Source organism: Mercenaria mercenaria, chromosome 3 (genome assembly GCF_021730395.1).
Source record: "Mercenaria mercenaria strain notata chromosome 3, MADL_Memer_1, whole genome shotgun sequence".
In the NCBI taxonomy this organism is placed as follows: Eukaryota; Metazoa; Mollusca; class Bivalvia; order Venerida; family Veneridae; genus Mercenaria; species Mercenaria mercenaria.
The window spans coordinates 38,391,430-38,405,899 of record NC_069363.1 but is presented as its reverse complement, the minus strand read 5'-3'; the positions used below and the strand labels follow the sequence as shown (position 1 = coordinate 38,405,899).

General features: G+C 37.5%; 1 protein-coding gene across 3 annotated transcripts in view; it reads right to left on the bottom strand.

The window, feature by feature from the left end:
* The window catches only part of LOC123525031 (tRNA:m(4)X modification enzyme TRM13 homolog), a 49,898-nt gene extending 36,743 nt beyond the window's left edge, over window positions 1-13,155 (bottom strand). The window contains exons 1-3 of one of the 3 annotated variants that reach the window (XM_045303705.2): window positions 13,087-13,155; window positions 11,870-12,026; window positions 6,081-6,127 (exon numbers count right to left, since the gene is read on the bottom strand). In XM_045303705.2, the coding sequence (XP_045159640.1) occupies window positions 6,081-6,127; window positions 11,870-12,010 (188 nt within the window). In that variant the 5' untranslated portion in view covers window positions 12,011-12,026; window positions 13,087-13,155. Of the gene's footprint in view, window positions 1-6,080; window positions 6,128-9,196; window positions 9,371-11,869; window positions 12,027-12,372; window positions 12,994-13,086 lie in introns of those variants that run through there. The other 2 variants (XM_045303704.2, XM_045303706.2) reach the window with 2 other exon arrangements.
* Between the last annotated feature and the right edge of the window lie 1,315 nt (window positions 13,156-14,470).

Genomic DNA, 14,470 nt, shown 5'->3' with positions numbered 1-14,470 from the left:
TGAAGATTTTTCTATGTACCAGGGACTGCGTTTTAGGCGAAGTTGAGCGATAACTTCGCTTTAAAATATTTCACTTCGCCCTTCCCGCCCAGAAAAGCGAAGTTCAAGTCGCCCTAAAAATGGATGAAAGGAAAACATAATCGGCAATAAAGTGCGCCGAGATTATACATCTCAGTTATGTAAAGTCTGTAAACACAATACGCAATATACAGGATGTCACCGGGAGGCACGCGCGGCGAAACGTGTCCATGACAACAAAAGATGATCACTCGATTTCAGATTGACGCCGCAGAGTAAGCTGCTAATTGTTTGCATTTAATGTGATTGCAGTACACGATAATTAAAGAACAAAAGAGTAATAATTGAAGTTGACCGAAATCGGAGATCAGAGAGCCCGAAAACTTCGTAAAACAGCGATAATTAACTTCCAAATTACAAACCTAATTACGTGATTGACATCTGTCAGTAGCTAATTAACATACGATGCTCCGCCTACTGTCATACTTCCGTTTGTGGCGGCGAACAACACTGAAACTGAAATTCACCGAGATTTTGATTGACAAAGCAGAACTTTCGAACTCGAACCGCATATCACGGATTAAGCCGATGCACGGGACACTTTTTTTGTGCGGGTCAAATTCGAGTTTTTCTTGATTTTCGCGGGTCAAAACACGGAACCTCGGGTCAACCGCACGCCCTCGGTACTTTATAAGATGTCTTATCCAGTAATTCATGGTTTCGGATAAAAATCATTTCAAATTTTTATTGCCATCACAATGTAGACTACCCGTTACTCCTGACGTTTATTTTTCAATCGGGATCTGCTTACTAATCATTTTAATCTGCATTTCTCTTTCATTAAAAACATATATGTTAAATATAAGGCCCTTGACAAACTATTAAATTTGTTGTTTGATAAAAATAGCAGACAACTCTTTTAGTACATTTTGAAATGTGTTAAAGGGAGGTAATACATTTAACCAAATTTTAGATTTTTTATGTCAAAATACGTAGTTTTAAAAAATACTGCCCCTGATTTTTAAGTCTTTTATCTACTGATCAATATAAATAACATTTCATTGTAAGTTTGAGAGTTTTTTAAACTCTGTAGTTTGTCAAATTGAAGGAAAAACATGTAAAAATTTTAAACTCAAAATGCTCACATGCAAGATAAAGCTGCTCTAGGAAGGAAGAAATCCAAGAAATATTAGTACTGGTTATATGAGGAAAGATTTTTTGTGTCAAGTTGTCAAACATTTTGCAGTAAAACAGTGCAAATATGTACTGTATTGTTGAAACATTGCACCATTTTTATTTATGTCATAAAAAGAAAATACTACAAATGGAACTGAATAAACATTATTATTGTTATTTAATGCATGTAAGCAATGTCCTGTCTCACGTTTGCTGAACTTCTCCCAAAATTTCAAAACTTCTCCCTATTTCCCCAGGAGGGAGAAGTCACTTCTCCCTAATTTTCCAGGCTAAGGTAGTCCCTGTGTACAATCAAGTAACCCCATGGGGCGGAGTCAATTTGGCCCTGGGGGTCATGATTTGAACAAATTCTGTAGAAGTCTACTAGGCAATGCTACATGTCAAATATCTAAGATCTAGGCCTTCTGGTTTATTTTTAGAAAATTTTTAAAGATTTTTCCATATAAAATCAAGTGACCCCTGGGGCGGGGTCAATTTTGACCCCGGGGGTCATGATTTGAACAAATTTTGTAGAGGTCCACTAGGCAATGCTACATGTCAAATATCTTAGCTCTAGGCCTTCTGGTTTATTTTTAGAAAATTTTGAAGATTTTTCTATGTACAATCAAGTAACCCCATGGAGCTGGGTCAATTTGACCCTGGGGGTCATGATTTGAACAAATTTTGTAGAAATGTACTAGGCAATGCTACACGTCAAATATCTAAGATCTAGGCCTTTTGGTTTATTTTTAGAAAATTTTTGAAGATTTTCCTATGTAAAATCAAGTGACCCCTGGGGCGGGGTCAATTTTGACCCCAGGGGTCATGATTTGAACAAATTTTGTAGAGGTCCACTAGGCAATGCTACACGTGAAATATCTAAGCTCTAGGCCTTCTGGTTTATTTTTAGAAAAATTTTGAAAATTTTCTTATGTAAAATCAAGTGACTCCTGGGGCGGGGGTCAATTTTGACCCCGGGGTCATGATTTGAACATGGGTGAAAGTATGGAATATTGAAAATCCTGAAAAGTTTGCTGGGGGCTTGGGGGCCGCTAGGGCCCCCGGTGGGTCCAGGGCAAAGCCCTGGTAGGGGCAAGGGGGGCGAAGCCCCCCGAAGCTTCTGAGAATTAGTGATTTGAACGCTTAGAACAGCCCTATTCTACCCTTATATGTGTGCCAAAAATTTACTTATTATATTGCACAAAATGCATGATTTTCAGTTAACAGTAACTTTTCTAAGTCAAGGACTTGTTTCAACAATATACCCTCAACATATTTTTGTAAGATTCAGACTGAAACTACCTGAAAATTCTAGCAACATTTTTGTTTTTTCATGCCACCATATTTTAATGTTTTGGCACAACATTCACAAAATGCAGACCCTGCAATATCCGGTTTTCGTAGCCAAAGACCCCATCGATCATCATCAGTGTGACATTCAGATAGCCAAGCCCATCTCCATTTGTTACCATGTTTGCTTTCTAAGTCCTAAGTATTGTACGCTGGCGGTAAAAACATTATTTTTCACGCACTAACCCGTGCAGCCCTAATTACGGCGTGTTAATCCCCGAAAGAAATCTTGATCTTCCTCCTGTTCCTCGTGGAAAGATTGATACTTTGGAGATAAAAAGCGTGCAAACCGTAGAAATCAAGACAAGCTGTGAAAGTCCGTGCAAACTTTGACGCGGGAACTTTTAGGCGCACGTGAAAGTCATGAAAAACGTGAGTGAATAGTTACATAAACGGTCGTCTAAATGATGTTTAAAACAAACAGTTGAAGTAAATTTCGGTACGTAACGGATCGAGTAATCATCACTGCAATATTTTTTATAAAAGTGACTTTTCCGTGGTTGACGCTTGTTTATAATTGGAACTCTTTACAAGGTGTGTATAATAAAATCCAGACATCACGAAAGTTGCCAAAAATGGCCGGACATTCGGTCCTGCACTGCCGGGACGAACATTAAATATGAAACAAACAGGAATCTTGCTTCCTTTTATCAGTATCATGCAGCTGTTAATTATTTTTCTTGTATCCTATCTGATCTAGATTGCTTTGGATTCGAAAATCCCGAAAAATAATTATCAACCCACCCCTGTTCAAAGCGGAAAAAAACATTAACAATTATCGGTAAATATTCTGTTGATAAAATAAGTACTGGCCTTGTTTTCGTCATCAGTTAAAACACCCTTAAAGAGCTAAAAGAATTGTGTCGGTATCATGGCATCTGAAGTGGAGATCAAAGTTGCCCGAGATTGTCATGGCATTACGTCATGTTTTCGCGCCATGTGACACATCACTGTCTGATCGTACCGCCTCGGTTCTTTAAAACAGTAAAAAAAAGTATCTTCTTTAATTTTTTTAAAAGCGAATGTGCAATATCCCGTATAAACTGACAGGTAAATGTGTCAAACGATAAGTGACCTATTTGCCCTAATTTTTTTTACATTATTGTTTGAGAAGAATATCTCACTTAGTGTCGTGTCAAAAATACATCTACAAATATTCATTTACTTATCAAACTTATTAAAACCACAGCGACATCATATTGCTTATTTTAAAACCATATTCTATTTACGTTCACGAGGTCACGTAACCTATTCTGCCGCATTACACAGAAATCTGTTTGCCAAAAATTGTTTTACTCATGTATTGAAATAGCTGACGCTTTTTTATTATTTAAGATTTTTTAATTCTGTTTTTTTGTACTTTCTTGTCAAAAGTCTGAATTTTATGACCATAGAATGTAGTATTTATTTACTTTTAGAAATAAATAAATATTTAAGATCGCGCTGTTTGAAATTTTACAAATAAATGTATGAAAATTCGATCGTTTTTATAGACTTTTGCCTACATTTCTGTCGATATCTTATTAAAATCGTTATAGAATTCAAACTGTATTACTTCTCAAGCGGTGTTGAAAATTTGAAGCGATTATATTAAAAAATGAATGCACTATGCGCGTTTTTTGTGTACGTGTCGATAAACAAAAGTAACGGCGATCTAGCCTAAATTAGATATTATTATTACGATAGGTCGCACGTGTTCGTGGAATGGAAAATTACTGGTATGACGTTTTGATATCTTTACGATTCGCGGGTAAATTCCAGTCAATCCAGGTTATTTTTTGGGATGTAATTTCTGCATTTGGTAAAGTTACGAGGTAAAATCCACGCGTCCGATCGGATGAGCATACAGAGAGGTCCACTCGTCCCTATCCCGACTTTAACCCACCAATACTCGTATAAGACGTAACTCGCAATATACGAGGCGGCTACATGTGCATGCAAGAAATCGAGAAATGCATGCTGCAGACAAAAGTCCGTGCAAATTCTGACGCGCGGGAACTTTTCGGCGCATGTAAAATTTAGAAAAACGTAACAGTTGTTTTCATTGAAGTACAGCGCCTATGCGGGCCAATCAAAATTGTCGTTACATATTGACGATATGCGAGATGCGCTGCAAACGGCAAATATGATAAACAGAGTCGATTGTGTTTGTCGCCGATGGACTGATTTTTCAAGCTTTGTTGATTGATGACACAATACCAACACCCTCCCCCCCCCCCCCCCCCCCCCGAATTTCGACCCGGATTTAGACGATTTGGAAAAACAATCCCGGCCGAGATGGAAAATCCGGAACTTCCGGAGTATTCCGGAAAACTTTCACCCATGTTTGAACAACTTAAGTAGAGGTCCACTATGCAATGCTACATGTCAAATATCTAAGCTCTAGGGCTTCTAGTTTTTGAGGAGAAGATTTTTTAAGATTTTTCTATGTAAAATCAAGTGACCCCTGGGGTGGGGTCAATTTTGACCCTGGGGTCATGATTTGAATCGGTAGAGGTCCACCAGGCAATGCTTCACACCAAATATCTAAGCTCTAGGGCTTCTGGTTTTTGAAAAGAAGATTTTTAAAGTTTTTCCTTTCGGTTGCCATGGCAACTAGTTCTGCATGGAATTCAATTCTTTGAATAATTTTTGTAGAGCTTCACCCAAGGAACATTCCTGTGAAGTTTGGATGAAATTTGCCTAGCGGTTTATGAGGAGATGTCAACGGACAACGGACGCCGGACGGTGACCCATCCTAATAGCTCACCCTGAGCCTTTGGCTCTGGTGAGCTAAAAATGTCAACATGCAAGTATGTGTTATATATGCCTAACTGATAAATTATTCACAAGAAACAATCAGCTTACCCTCTGACATTATCATATCTTTAGTAATTAAAGTCCAGGAAGAATCCATGGCACTTCCTGACTTAGTATCTCAGTCAAATACTTATAACACTTGCATGATTTTCAAGGCAATCAGCTCAAGAACGCTATATAGGAAACAATAACAAGAGCTGTGGGAGGACAGCAATGCTCGACTATTCAACAGTCTTGTCAACTGAATGAATATTAAAATTGAAAAAGGGCCATAATTTTGTAAAATTGCAAAAGAGAGTTATGAAACCTGTACAATGCATATCAGCTTATGACAATGGGCAACTGTGTGAAGTTTCAATTCATTCCCACAAGTGGTTACTGAGATACCAGCTTACATACAAAAACTTAACAAAATCGGGACGCAGACGCGGATGCCAACGCATAGGTGAGTCCAATAGCTCTACCTATTCTTTGAATAGTTGTGTTAAAAATGTAAAACTGATTTAGCTTTAAAACAATGGTAGTTAGTATATAATTTTAGCAGTGAAATGCAGAACATACATGTACATGTATGCAGATTGTTTTTCACTTAATTTCTTTTTTTCTTTAAACACTGTCATTTTGGGCATTGTAAGGTTATTCAACAAAATTTCAACTTCAAAACTATTCCATTACATTTACTTTTTTTAAAACTGACACAAACAATGTTATTTTAGCTTTAATAAACTAATACTCACTGTTTTGAATCATATGGGCATGTCATCCTTTTTCTTCCCAAATCAACCTATTTAAAAGACCAAATGTAAGTTCTTTTACTTCTCACATGACTCAAAGCTAGAAGAATAGAAGTACACAAAATGAAGCTAAAACAGTCGTTTGAAACTACACTAAATTTCTTCCTATGTAGCTATAATTTTTGGATTTCATGAGTGCCAGACTGTCACAAAATACGCCCGTCTAAATATTCAGTTTTCAAGTAATTCAAGGGCCATAATCCAAGAGTGCCTGGGGCGATTTGGCTGGTTATAGAACTTGGCCAGGGTTTTTTCTTGCTGTTTTGGGAACATAGCCTATACATAGCATTGGGTATTTTGATGCGTAAATGTTCCAAATAGGGAAATATCAAGACTCATAAGATATAGTAAGGATGTATTTAGGCACTTTCTCATACACATTTTTCACATTGTACAATCTCTTTAACAAACTGCCATTACAAAATTGTCCATAATATTTGTGCAATTTTGCTGATTTTATTTCTCAGAATGTAGATTGGGAATTTTTGCACTCATTTTGGGAAAAATACATACTTTTTGGCATTCGGAATATAGCCCAATAACGGCTATAAAAACAGCCGAAAAAAACCTTGTTGGCCGAAATATTATGCCCACAAACATTGTTTGAAGATTGGATGAAAACTGTTCGACTTAGCAGACATGCTTTTGGACACTGACCGTCCGCTGCAGGTGTTCACGTCATAAGACGCCTCGCTCTTTCGGAGATGGGCGTATAAAAATGGGAATATGTCTTGATGAGATTTCACTTTGTGAATGAACAAGAGCTGTCTGTTGACAGAGCACTCGATTATTCGAAGCATTGATAGAAGTATAGGGTCAAAATATTACCAGAGATTTTCCGACAAAAGAAAAAGAATAGATAAAACAAACAATGTACTTGCATTTTGGGATTTGGATAAGTCTTGCACTATATAAAAAAAATACATCTGGCAAAAAGTTAAGAATGTTACAAAGAAGCAAATAATTTCATTAGTCAAAATCAAATTAACAGAAAATGAATGCTTTTTTGGGGGGTGGGGAAGGGTACAAAACTTTTCATGTTGATTATAAATATTGATGAATGCATGATCAGGGTGGTGAGCATGACTGGCTGGAGGAGTGAGGTGAGAGAATTGTACAACTTTCCATGTTGATAAATGAGGTTTGAAAAAAAAGAAATGAAAAAGAAAAAAAAACAAGAAACGCAGCAATGCCACGAAACCAGGTTTTCAAGACTTTTCATAAGAATAAACAAGTATACTGAATCACAGTGCACCACTTTAAAGCACAACCCTAACCCTAACCTAACCCTAACCCTATTTTTAGTAACAATGACCTTAAACACTTTTCATAAGAATAAAAAAGTATACCAGGGATATAAATTAACACTCAGACCCTATTAGCCATCTGGGCTCCTTACAGGCAAATTCTAGGGGCCCAGCCTAAAAGTTAGGGGCCCAGCTATTATTAGCGGAAAGATATACTAACAGTGGTTTAGATCGACATACTTAATAAGTCTTGTAATTTGCTTCCTGCCAAAATACATCAATTTCTTAAATATAATTACAGAACACTCATCAAACTCACACTGTAAAGGAAAGTTGTAATCAACCAGTGCATGACATGTTTTAAATATAGGGCACATCCTCTCAAACACAGAGACGCACTTAAAGTTTGAATGATTATTGCAGCACTAGAGGGTTTGGGTTGTTTATGGGAATTTTGATAGAGGCTGCAAGCTTATGGACCTCTGAATTCCAGTATTTTGTTACATTGTCGAGTTACAGGACTCGCAACCCGTCACGAAACAGGGCCCTCGATCGGCCGTTTTTGCCGCCGAATATCGGCTGCTTCCCCCGCCAAAATAGTATCCTTTTTCCCCCTCCAGAGAAAAAAATTCCCCCTTACAGGGCATTCGGTTGACCCGAGGTCCCGGGTTTTTGATCCGCGAAAATCGAGAAAACCTCGTATTTGACCAACACAAAATATGCTCCGTGCGTCGGATTGACTCGCGGAAATTTTGTTTGATGCGTCTCGCGTTCGAAAGTTCTGCCCCTTGTCAATCAAAATCACAGTCAATTTCAATATTGTTCGCCGTCATACGCGGAAGTATGGCAGTAGGCGGAGCGTCATATGTTAATTAGCTGCTAACAGATGTCAATCATGCCACGCGCCGATTGACACGTGGTCATCTCGCGGTTTATATTTAGTACAATAATCCCTGTCATTATCAAAGGTGTTTACTGATCAATGTGTAAAAAATAATTGATAAACAATGCAGCTTTAGATTATCGTCTTTGCACAAATTGGATAATTGAAATCATTATTTTGTTTGCTTGAACGATTACGTGACCCGGTCAACCGTTACGGTCTATAGAAAATTTATGATCATTGCCGAGGCTTTGTTTGGTCCAAATAAATTAAATGCTTTAATAAGCAGAAATTGTAAGTATTGCATAGGTATGGTAAAAAAAAAGAAATTTAAAACAGGTATTTCATCAAGAATTTTAAATATTTACTTTCGTTTTCCATATTTGTCACCCGTTTTCGCGACCGTGATTTTCGGACATTTTCATCATTTCTTACAAGATTTTTTAGTACAATCTAAATAAAAAGCCATTTGAAAGTCTGCATTTTAGAAAAATATGATCACTTTTGCAAAAGCAGCCCTTAATTTTGAAGCATTTTTGATAATAAAATGCAGAGGCACCAAACCCCACCCACTTTTAGACAACTAAAATATAAATTGATTAAAAAATGTGTAATGATAAATGTACTTGTTTTAGTTAAAGTTTGTCAACGTTTCATTAATAACAGTATAGCTTGTCCCATGAAAAGCTGATCTTGACATGATATAATTGCAGTTACCAGTAGTATGTTGACAAAAAGAAACAACTTTAGTGTAATGAGAGTTATACATGTTATAGTTCTTACATAGTATGTTATTCTTTGAAGGCAATGAAAATTCCCCCTTTTGGCTAAAACGACGCGAAAATTCCCCCGCCTGAGGGCTGCGGACCCCTTCCCCCAAAGTAGAGTGAGGGCCCTGCGAAATTATTACTTGTACAAAAAGTACAAACCATGTTGAGGTCGGTGTTCTATGCAGCCGCGGTCTGTTACCAGCCTATTTTTCATTAAAAGTCCTCATTGGCCTTCAGGTCTTTTAATAATCCTGATAATACTTCCTTTTGTTGCCGCGACCGGCCGTTCTAAGCTCTTTAACAACCTTCAATAAACCTCTACTTTCTAGTGCTGTATTTCTATGGGCGCAGCCATTATTAGTGACGGAGTAAATGATCCGCGTATTCCAATTGGTTGTAGTATATATCGGTAAATTTAATTGGTCGATTTATGTGACGTAGTGCATATTAATAAGACAGTCTCGGAAAAACCCAGAATATTGACATTAGGATAATCCAAAGCCATTCGCCGGCTGGGCGACTATTTTGGAAAATTGACTCGACCAGCTTCAAATCTGGGCACACTGGGCGAGTGTTAATTTATATCCCTGTATACTGAATCACAGTGCACCACTTTAAAGCACAACCCTAACCCTAACCTAACCCTATTTTTAGTAACAATGACCTTGACCTTGATCCCAGAAACCCCAAAATCAATCCCAAGCTACAACTTTATAAGTTTTCTATACACCAAGTTTCATCACGATAGCTAATTCCTAAGTTAAGTTATTGACCGGAAACCCTTTTTCTATTTTAAGTAACAGTGATCTTGACCTTGACCCCAGAAACCCCAAAATCAATCCCAGCCTTTGTCTTGATATAAGCTACATACATACCATGTTTTATTCAAATATCTTTACCAAAACAAAAGTTATTGACCGGAAACACCAGTTTGATGCCACCCATCCGCCCGCCCAACCAAAGACATACCCCAATCTAATAACTCAGGTTTTCAAATTAGGGAGTGGGGGAGGGGGTGTGACCAAGGCAAGGTGGCGACCAGGTGTAGGTACATAACTTCACATGTTTATAATAAATGTTCATGGAAAAGAATGAAAGAAGTTTAATGAAATTCTTCCGATTGGTTGGTTTGTTATGTACAAATCTGTGGATTTTTAAACAATTAAAGGGCAATAACTCTATGGAAAATTGACCAATCAAAAAAGAAAATGACGGGCATCATCAAGTATGTTGGTTCATATTTATTTCAAGTTTCATGAAATTTTACAAACTTGTTACTGAGAAATGGCTGCAGACGTGTATTTTTCATTAAATCAAGGGCAATAACTCTAAGGGAAATTGACCAACCCAAAAAAAAAAAAAAAGTTGACGGGCATCATTGCAGTATGTTGGCTCATGTTTATTTCAAGTTTGATGAAATTCTACCTGCTAGTTACTGAGAAATGGCTGCGGACGGACATTTTTGTGGATTTTTCATTAAATCAAGGGAAATTTACCAATAAAAAAAAAACCTTGAAGGGCATCATGGCAATATCTTGGTTCATGTCTATTTCAAGTTTAATGAAATTCTACCGGCTAGTTACTGAGAAATGGCTGCAGACGGACATTTTTCATTAAATCAAGGGCAATAACTCTAAGGGATATCAGAGGTCGCGAAAGCCGTCGGACCGTCGGACATTTCCGGTAAATTTTGATCCGGTCCGGCATGATATATCAAGTTCACAAGACCGAGTGTCCGATAAAAATTGCAGGTCAATATGATAAAATAAGAAGACAGTCCTCCACGATTTCGCGAAAGTTCGACTTTCATCATTAAATTGTAAAATGGAATCCCGAGAAATTGATGTCAAACTATATTTTAGTAAGCGCTTGTTTCATTGGTACAGTACTTAAAATAGAAACAGTGGAAACCCCTCACGACGTCACGACAATTCTAAGAACGCGCGTTATCATTGGATGCGTACTAATCGTGGATGGTACTCGATTTATGTACGCGGGAACCAGACGGGAATTTCCAGAAATTCCGAGGTCATCTTTCTCTTTATATGTCAACATCAACGTGCCTCAGTGCAAACAATAGACTTGTGGGGTAAAAAACAGCGATGATATAGCAAATGAATATGAATAAAATCTGTAAAATTACTAAAAGATCCTTTGGAAGCAAAGAATGCAACCAAGAAGAATAACAACTGACTCGTTTTGACTGAGTCTGTTCGCGAGAGGTAATGAAATGTGCAACATCTCTCACGCCCCCTAGCAACGGTTAAGCGGGACTCTAGATCTATTACACATATGTTGAATGGACTCCATGGTCCCAAAGGACCAGAAAATATAACAACACTGAATCCAAGTACAGGGAGACTTTTTACAGCCTGAAAACTTCTGTTTCAATTAATAAGTGGAAATAAACTTAAAGGATGTAACTTGTGTAATGCTGTCTATATAGACTATATATAAATACCAGTTTTAAAGATCAGATATCAAATTTATTAAAAAGAATTCGGTCTGGTAAAATATTATCCGGTCCTGTAAAAAATCATGTTTACCAGACCGACTGTCCTGTGAATTTTCAGGGTCTTTCGTGAACACTGGGATATTGACCAATCAAAAAAAAAAAAACTTGACGGGCATCATCGCAGTATGTTGGTTCATGTTTATTTCAAGTTTCATGAAATTCTACCAGGTAGTTACTGAGAAATGGCTGCAGACGGACAGACTGACGGACAACGCCATTTCAATACCACCCTCCCGATTTCATCGGCAGGGGATGATTACATAAAATTAAAATACTTAAAAACATTATACTAAATATTTTAAGTTATAATTTCTTACCCCAGAGATACTGGCATGTTCAGCACAGTAATTTGAATCCTTTGTGGGTTTGAAGCGGCAGTATCTCCTCTTTCGCTCCACAAAGAAATGACAGCCCCCCTCTGGTGGATCTGGTTTTGCTAATGACTTCTTTTCACTCATCACTTCAACCTGTAATCTGTTATAAAAATAAAAATACAAATATGAAAGGAGGCTCAACAATGTTTTTTCCCCATTTTGGGAAAGGGCCCGAGTCCGGGCAAATTATGAAAAATTGCAGCTTTTAACACCTAAGCAGGAAATTGTTGAGACATTTTTCCGAGAGATGTCAGAGGGGTCATCATATTTGCCAAAATAATAAACTTTTCGTTCTTTAGAATTACATTTTATCCTAATTTCTTAGAGTTGAAACATTGGCCATCAGGGTCATTCATCACCAAGGTCCGTAAGCCTAGACATAACAAAGGGACGTCCGTTACCGTATGCACAGCCAAACATAACCATGTACCACATTATATTTTCACCTTTAGCCTGCTGGTGGCAAGTGCTTTTGCCTTTGCGACCAGTGTCCAAGATCAGCTGCTGATCATGAGCTGCACTGTTCGCTATTCAATCAGTAACGTTGTGACACGAGCTTACTCCAGATTATCACCAGTTGCCATTCTGTGTATTTTAGACATCCTTGACCTTCCATAGAAGGTGTATAAAAATACTTTTCAAGTAGTTACGTTGCGTCTATGATAAAATAAAACCTGCTAACACTCCAATATATACTCAACAATTCTTCGCAAAATATCAGGTTAATCAAAAACTTATATTACAGAATATTGGCTTTCAGTATATTGATATGTTACAACAATTGAAAAATCTGGGCAAAAATAAATAAAGATGGACTCAAATTATTTCCTGTTCTTCTTTTTTAGTATTTTTATTACCTCCCTTTTCTTATATACGGTATTGTAACTTTTGTACCTATGCTTCAAAGTATTCTTGTAATTATACAATGCGATATTCAATACTTAAAAATAGTTATAAGAGAGGCTATAAACTCAAAACTTAGCAAAATAAAATTTAAAAATGAAAAGAACATGTGCATGGGTCGCGAAATCTAATGACAAATGTTATTTCTTTTAATGTGCAAGATTTTATTTATCACTGACCCAAACAATTAGTATTTTCTACTAAAATCAAACACTTTAACTGCTTTACAATCATGCGATTATCATTTAGTAAATCACCTTGCACTTAATTGCCAAGAATTCGCAATTTTATTTTTTAAAGGAAAAGAGCAGATAACCCCGACATGACCGAGGTTGTAATGAACTAAATTTAATTTTCAAGTTATAGGCTGAACACCACTAAATCCGGCTGTTCTTTATCTTATAATCCCCTTACTTAATAACGGTTTTTCGACATTTTCTAGCATATCAGATTTTCAGAGACTTATATTCCCATAAAGAACTTTATCGCTACTTTAGAAAAACAGAAGAAAGGGGTGTTAACTGTTAGTTTATACATAATTAGTTTTAGGTCGATTTTGAGGGAAGTTCTGCGACTTACATTAACTACTCTCGACACCTCATTTATTTTTTATTTTGTTGGGTTTAACGTCGCACCGACACAATTTTAGGTCATATGGCGACTTTCCAGCTTTAATGGTGGAGGAAGACCCCAGTTGCCCCTCCGTGCACTATTTCATCACGAGCGGCCGGGCACCTAGGTAGAACCACCGACCTTCCGTAAGCCAGCTGGATGGCTTCCTCACGTGAAGAATTCTACGCCCCAAATGAGGTTTCGAACCTACATCGATGAGGGGCAAATGGTTTTGAAGTCAACGACTCTAACCACTCGGCCACGGAGACCCCCTCTCGACACCTCATTCCTGATGGAATCCATTGCCACGAGGGTATGAGAGAAGGGGCCAGTTTCACTTTTAATGCCGAGTGCCAAGCAAGGGAGCTACTGGTACGATTTTTCATGTCTTTGGTATGACGCCGCCAGGGATCGAACCCACGACCTCCCGCACTCTACCACTAGATTATCGAGGCGGTTGTTATATAAGAAAACTACAGTTTGTTAAATACAACACGCTGAATTTACTCCTTTTTGCTCCTTTCAATTTCTTTTTTCAAAACATTTAGATTCTTACGCCGCCATTTTTACATAGCATGCGATAGGAACATGCCGATTTCAATAGAATGCTAAGAGATGCATACTGAAATGTGGTAGAGTAACAGAAAACATGATGCTATTGAGAAAGGGCGCAAGGGAAGGGAGAGAAATTAGCATTATTTATATTTGGACTACTTGTGACTAGACCAGTGGAGGCTTACATTTGATTTTGTAGTGTTTTGCCTAAACCCGCTACTCGCAATTGCAGTCTTTCACTGCTTGCGTTGAGTATTTTAAACCAAGAAAACAATGTTAAACCGCTCTCATAAATATCAAAAATAAACATTTCTGTGATATTTTGAACCACAATCAAACCAAAATTCAAAATAATTTAATAATCAGTTGAGAGACTGAAAAAAACAACAAACTACAGCTATCACTAAAGGTGATGAATGTACCCCCCCCCCCCCCCACCCCCGCATGCACTGACACAGTACATTGCAATTTGAC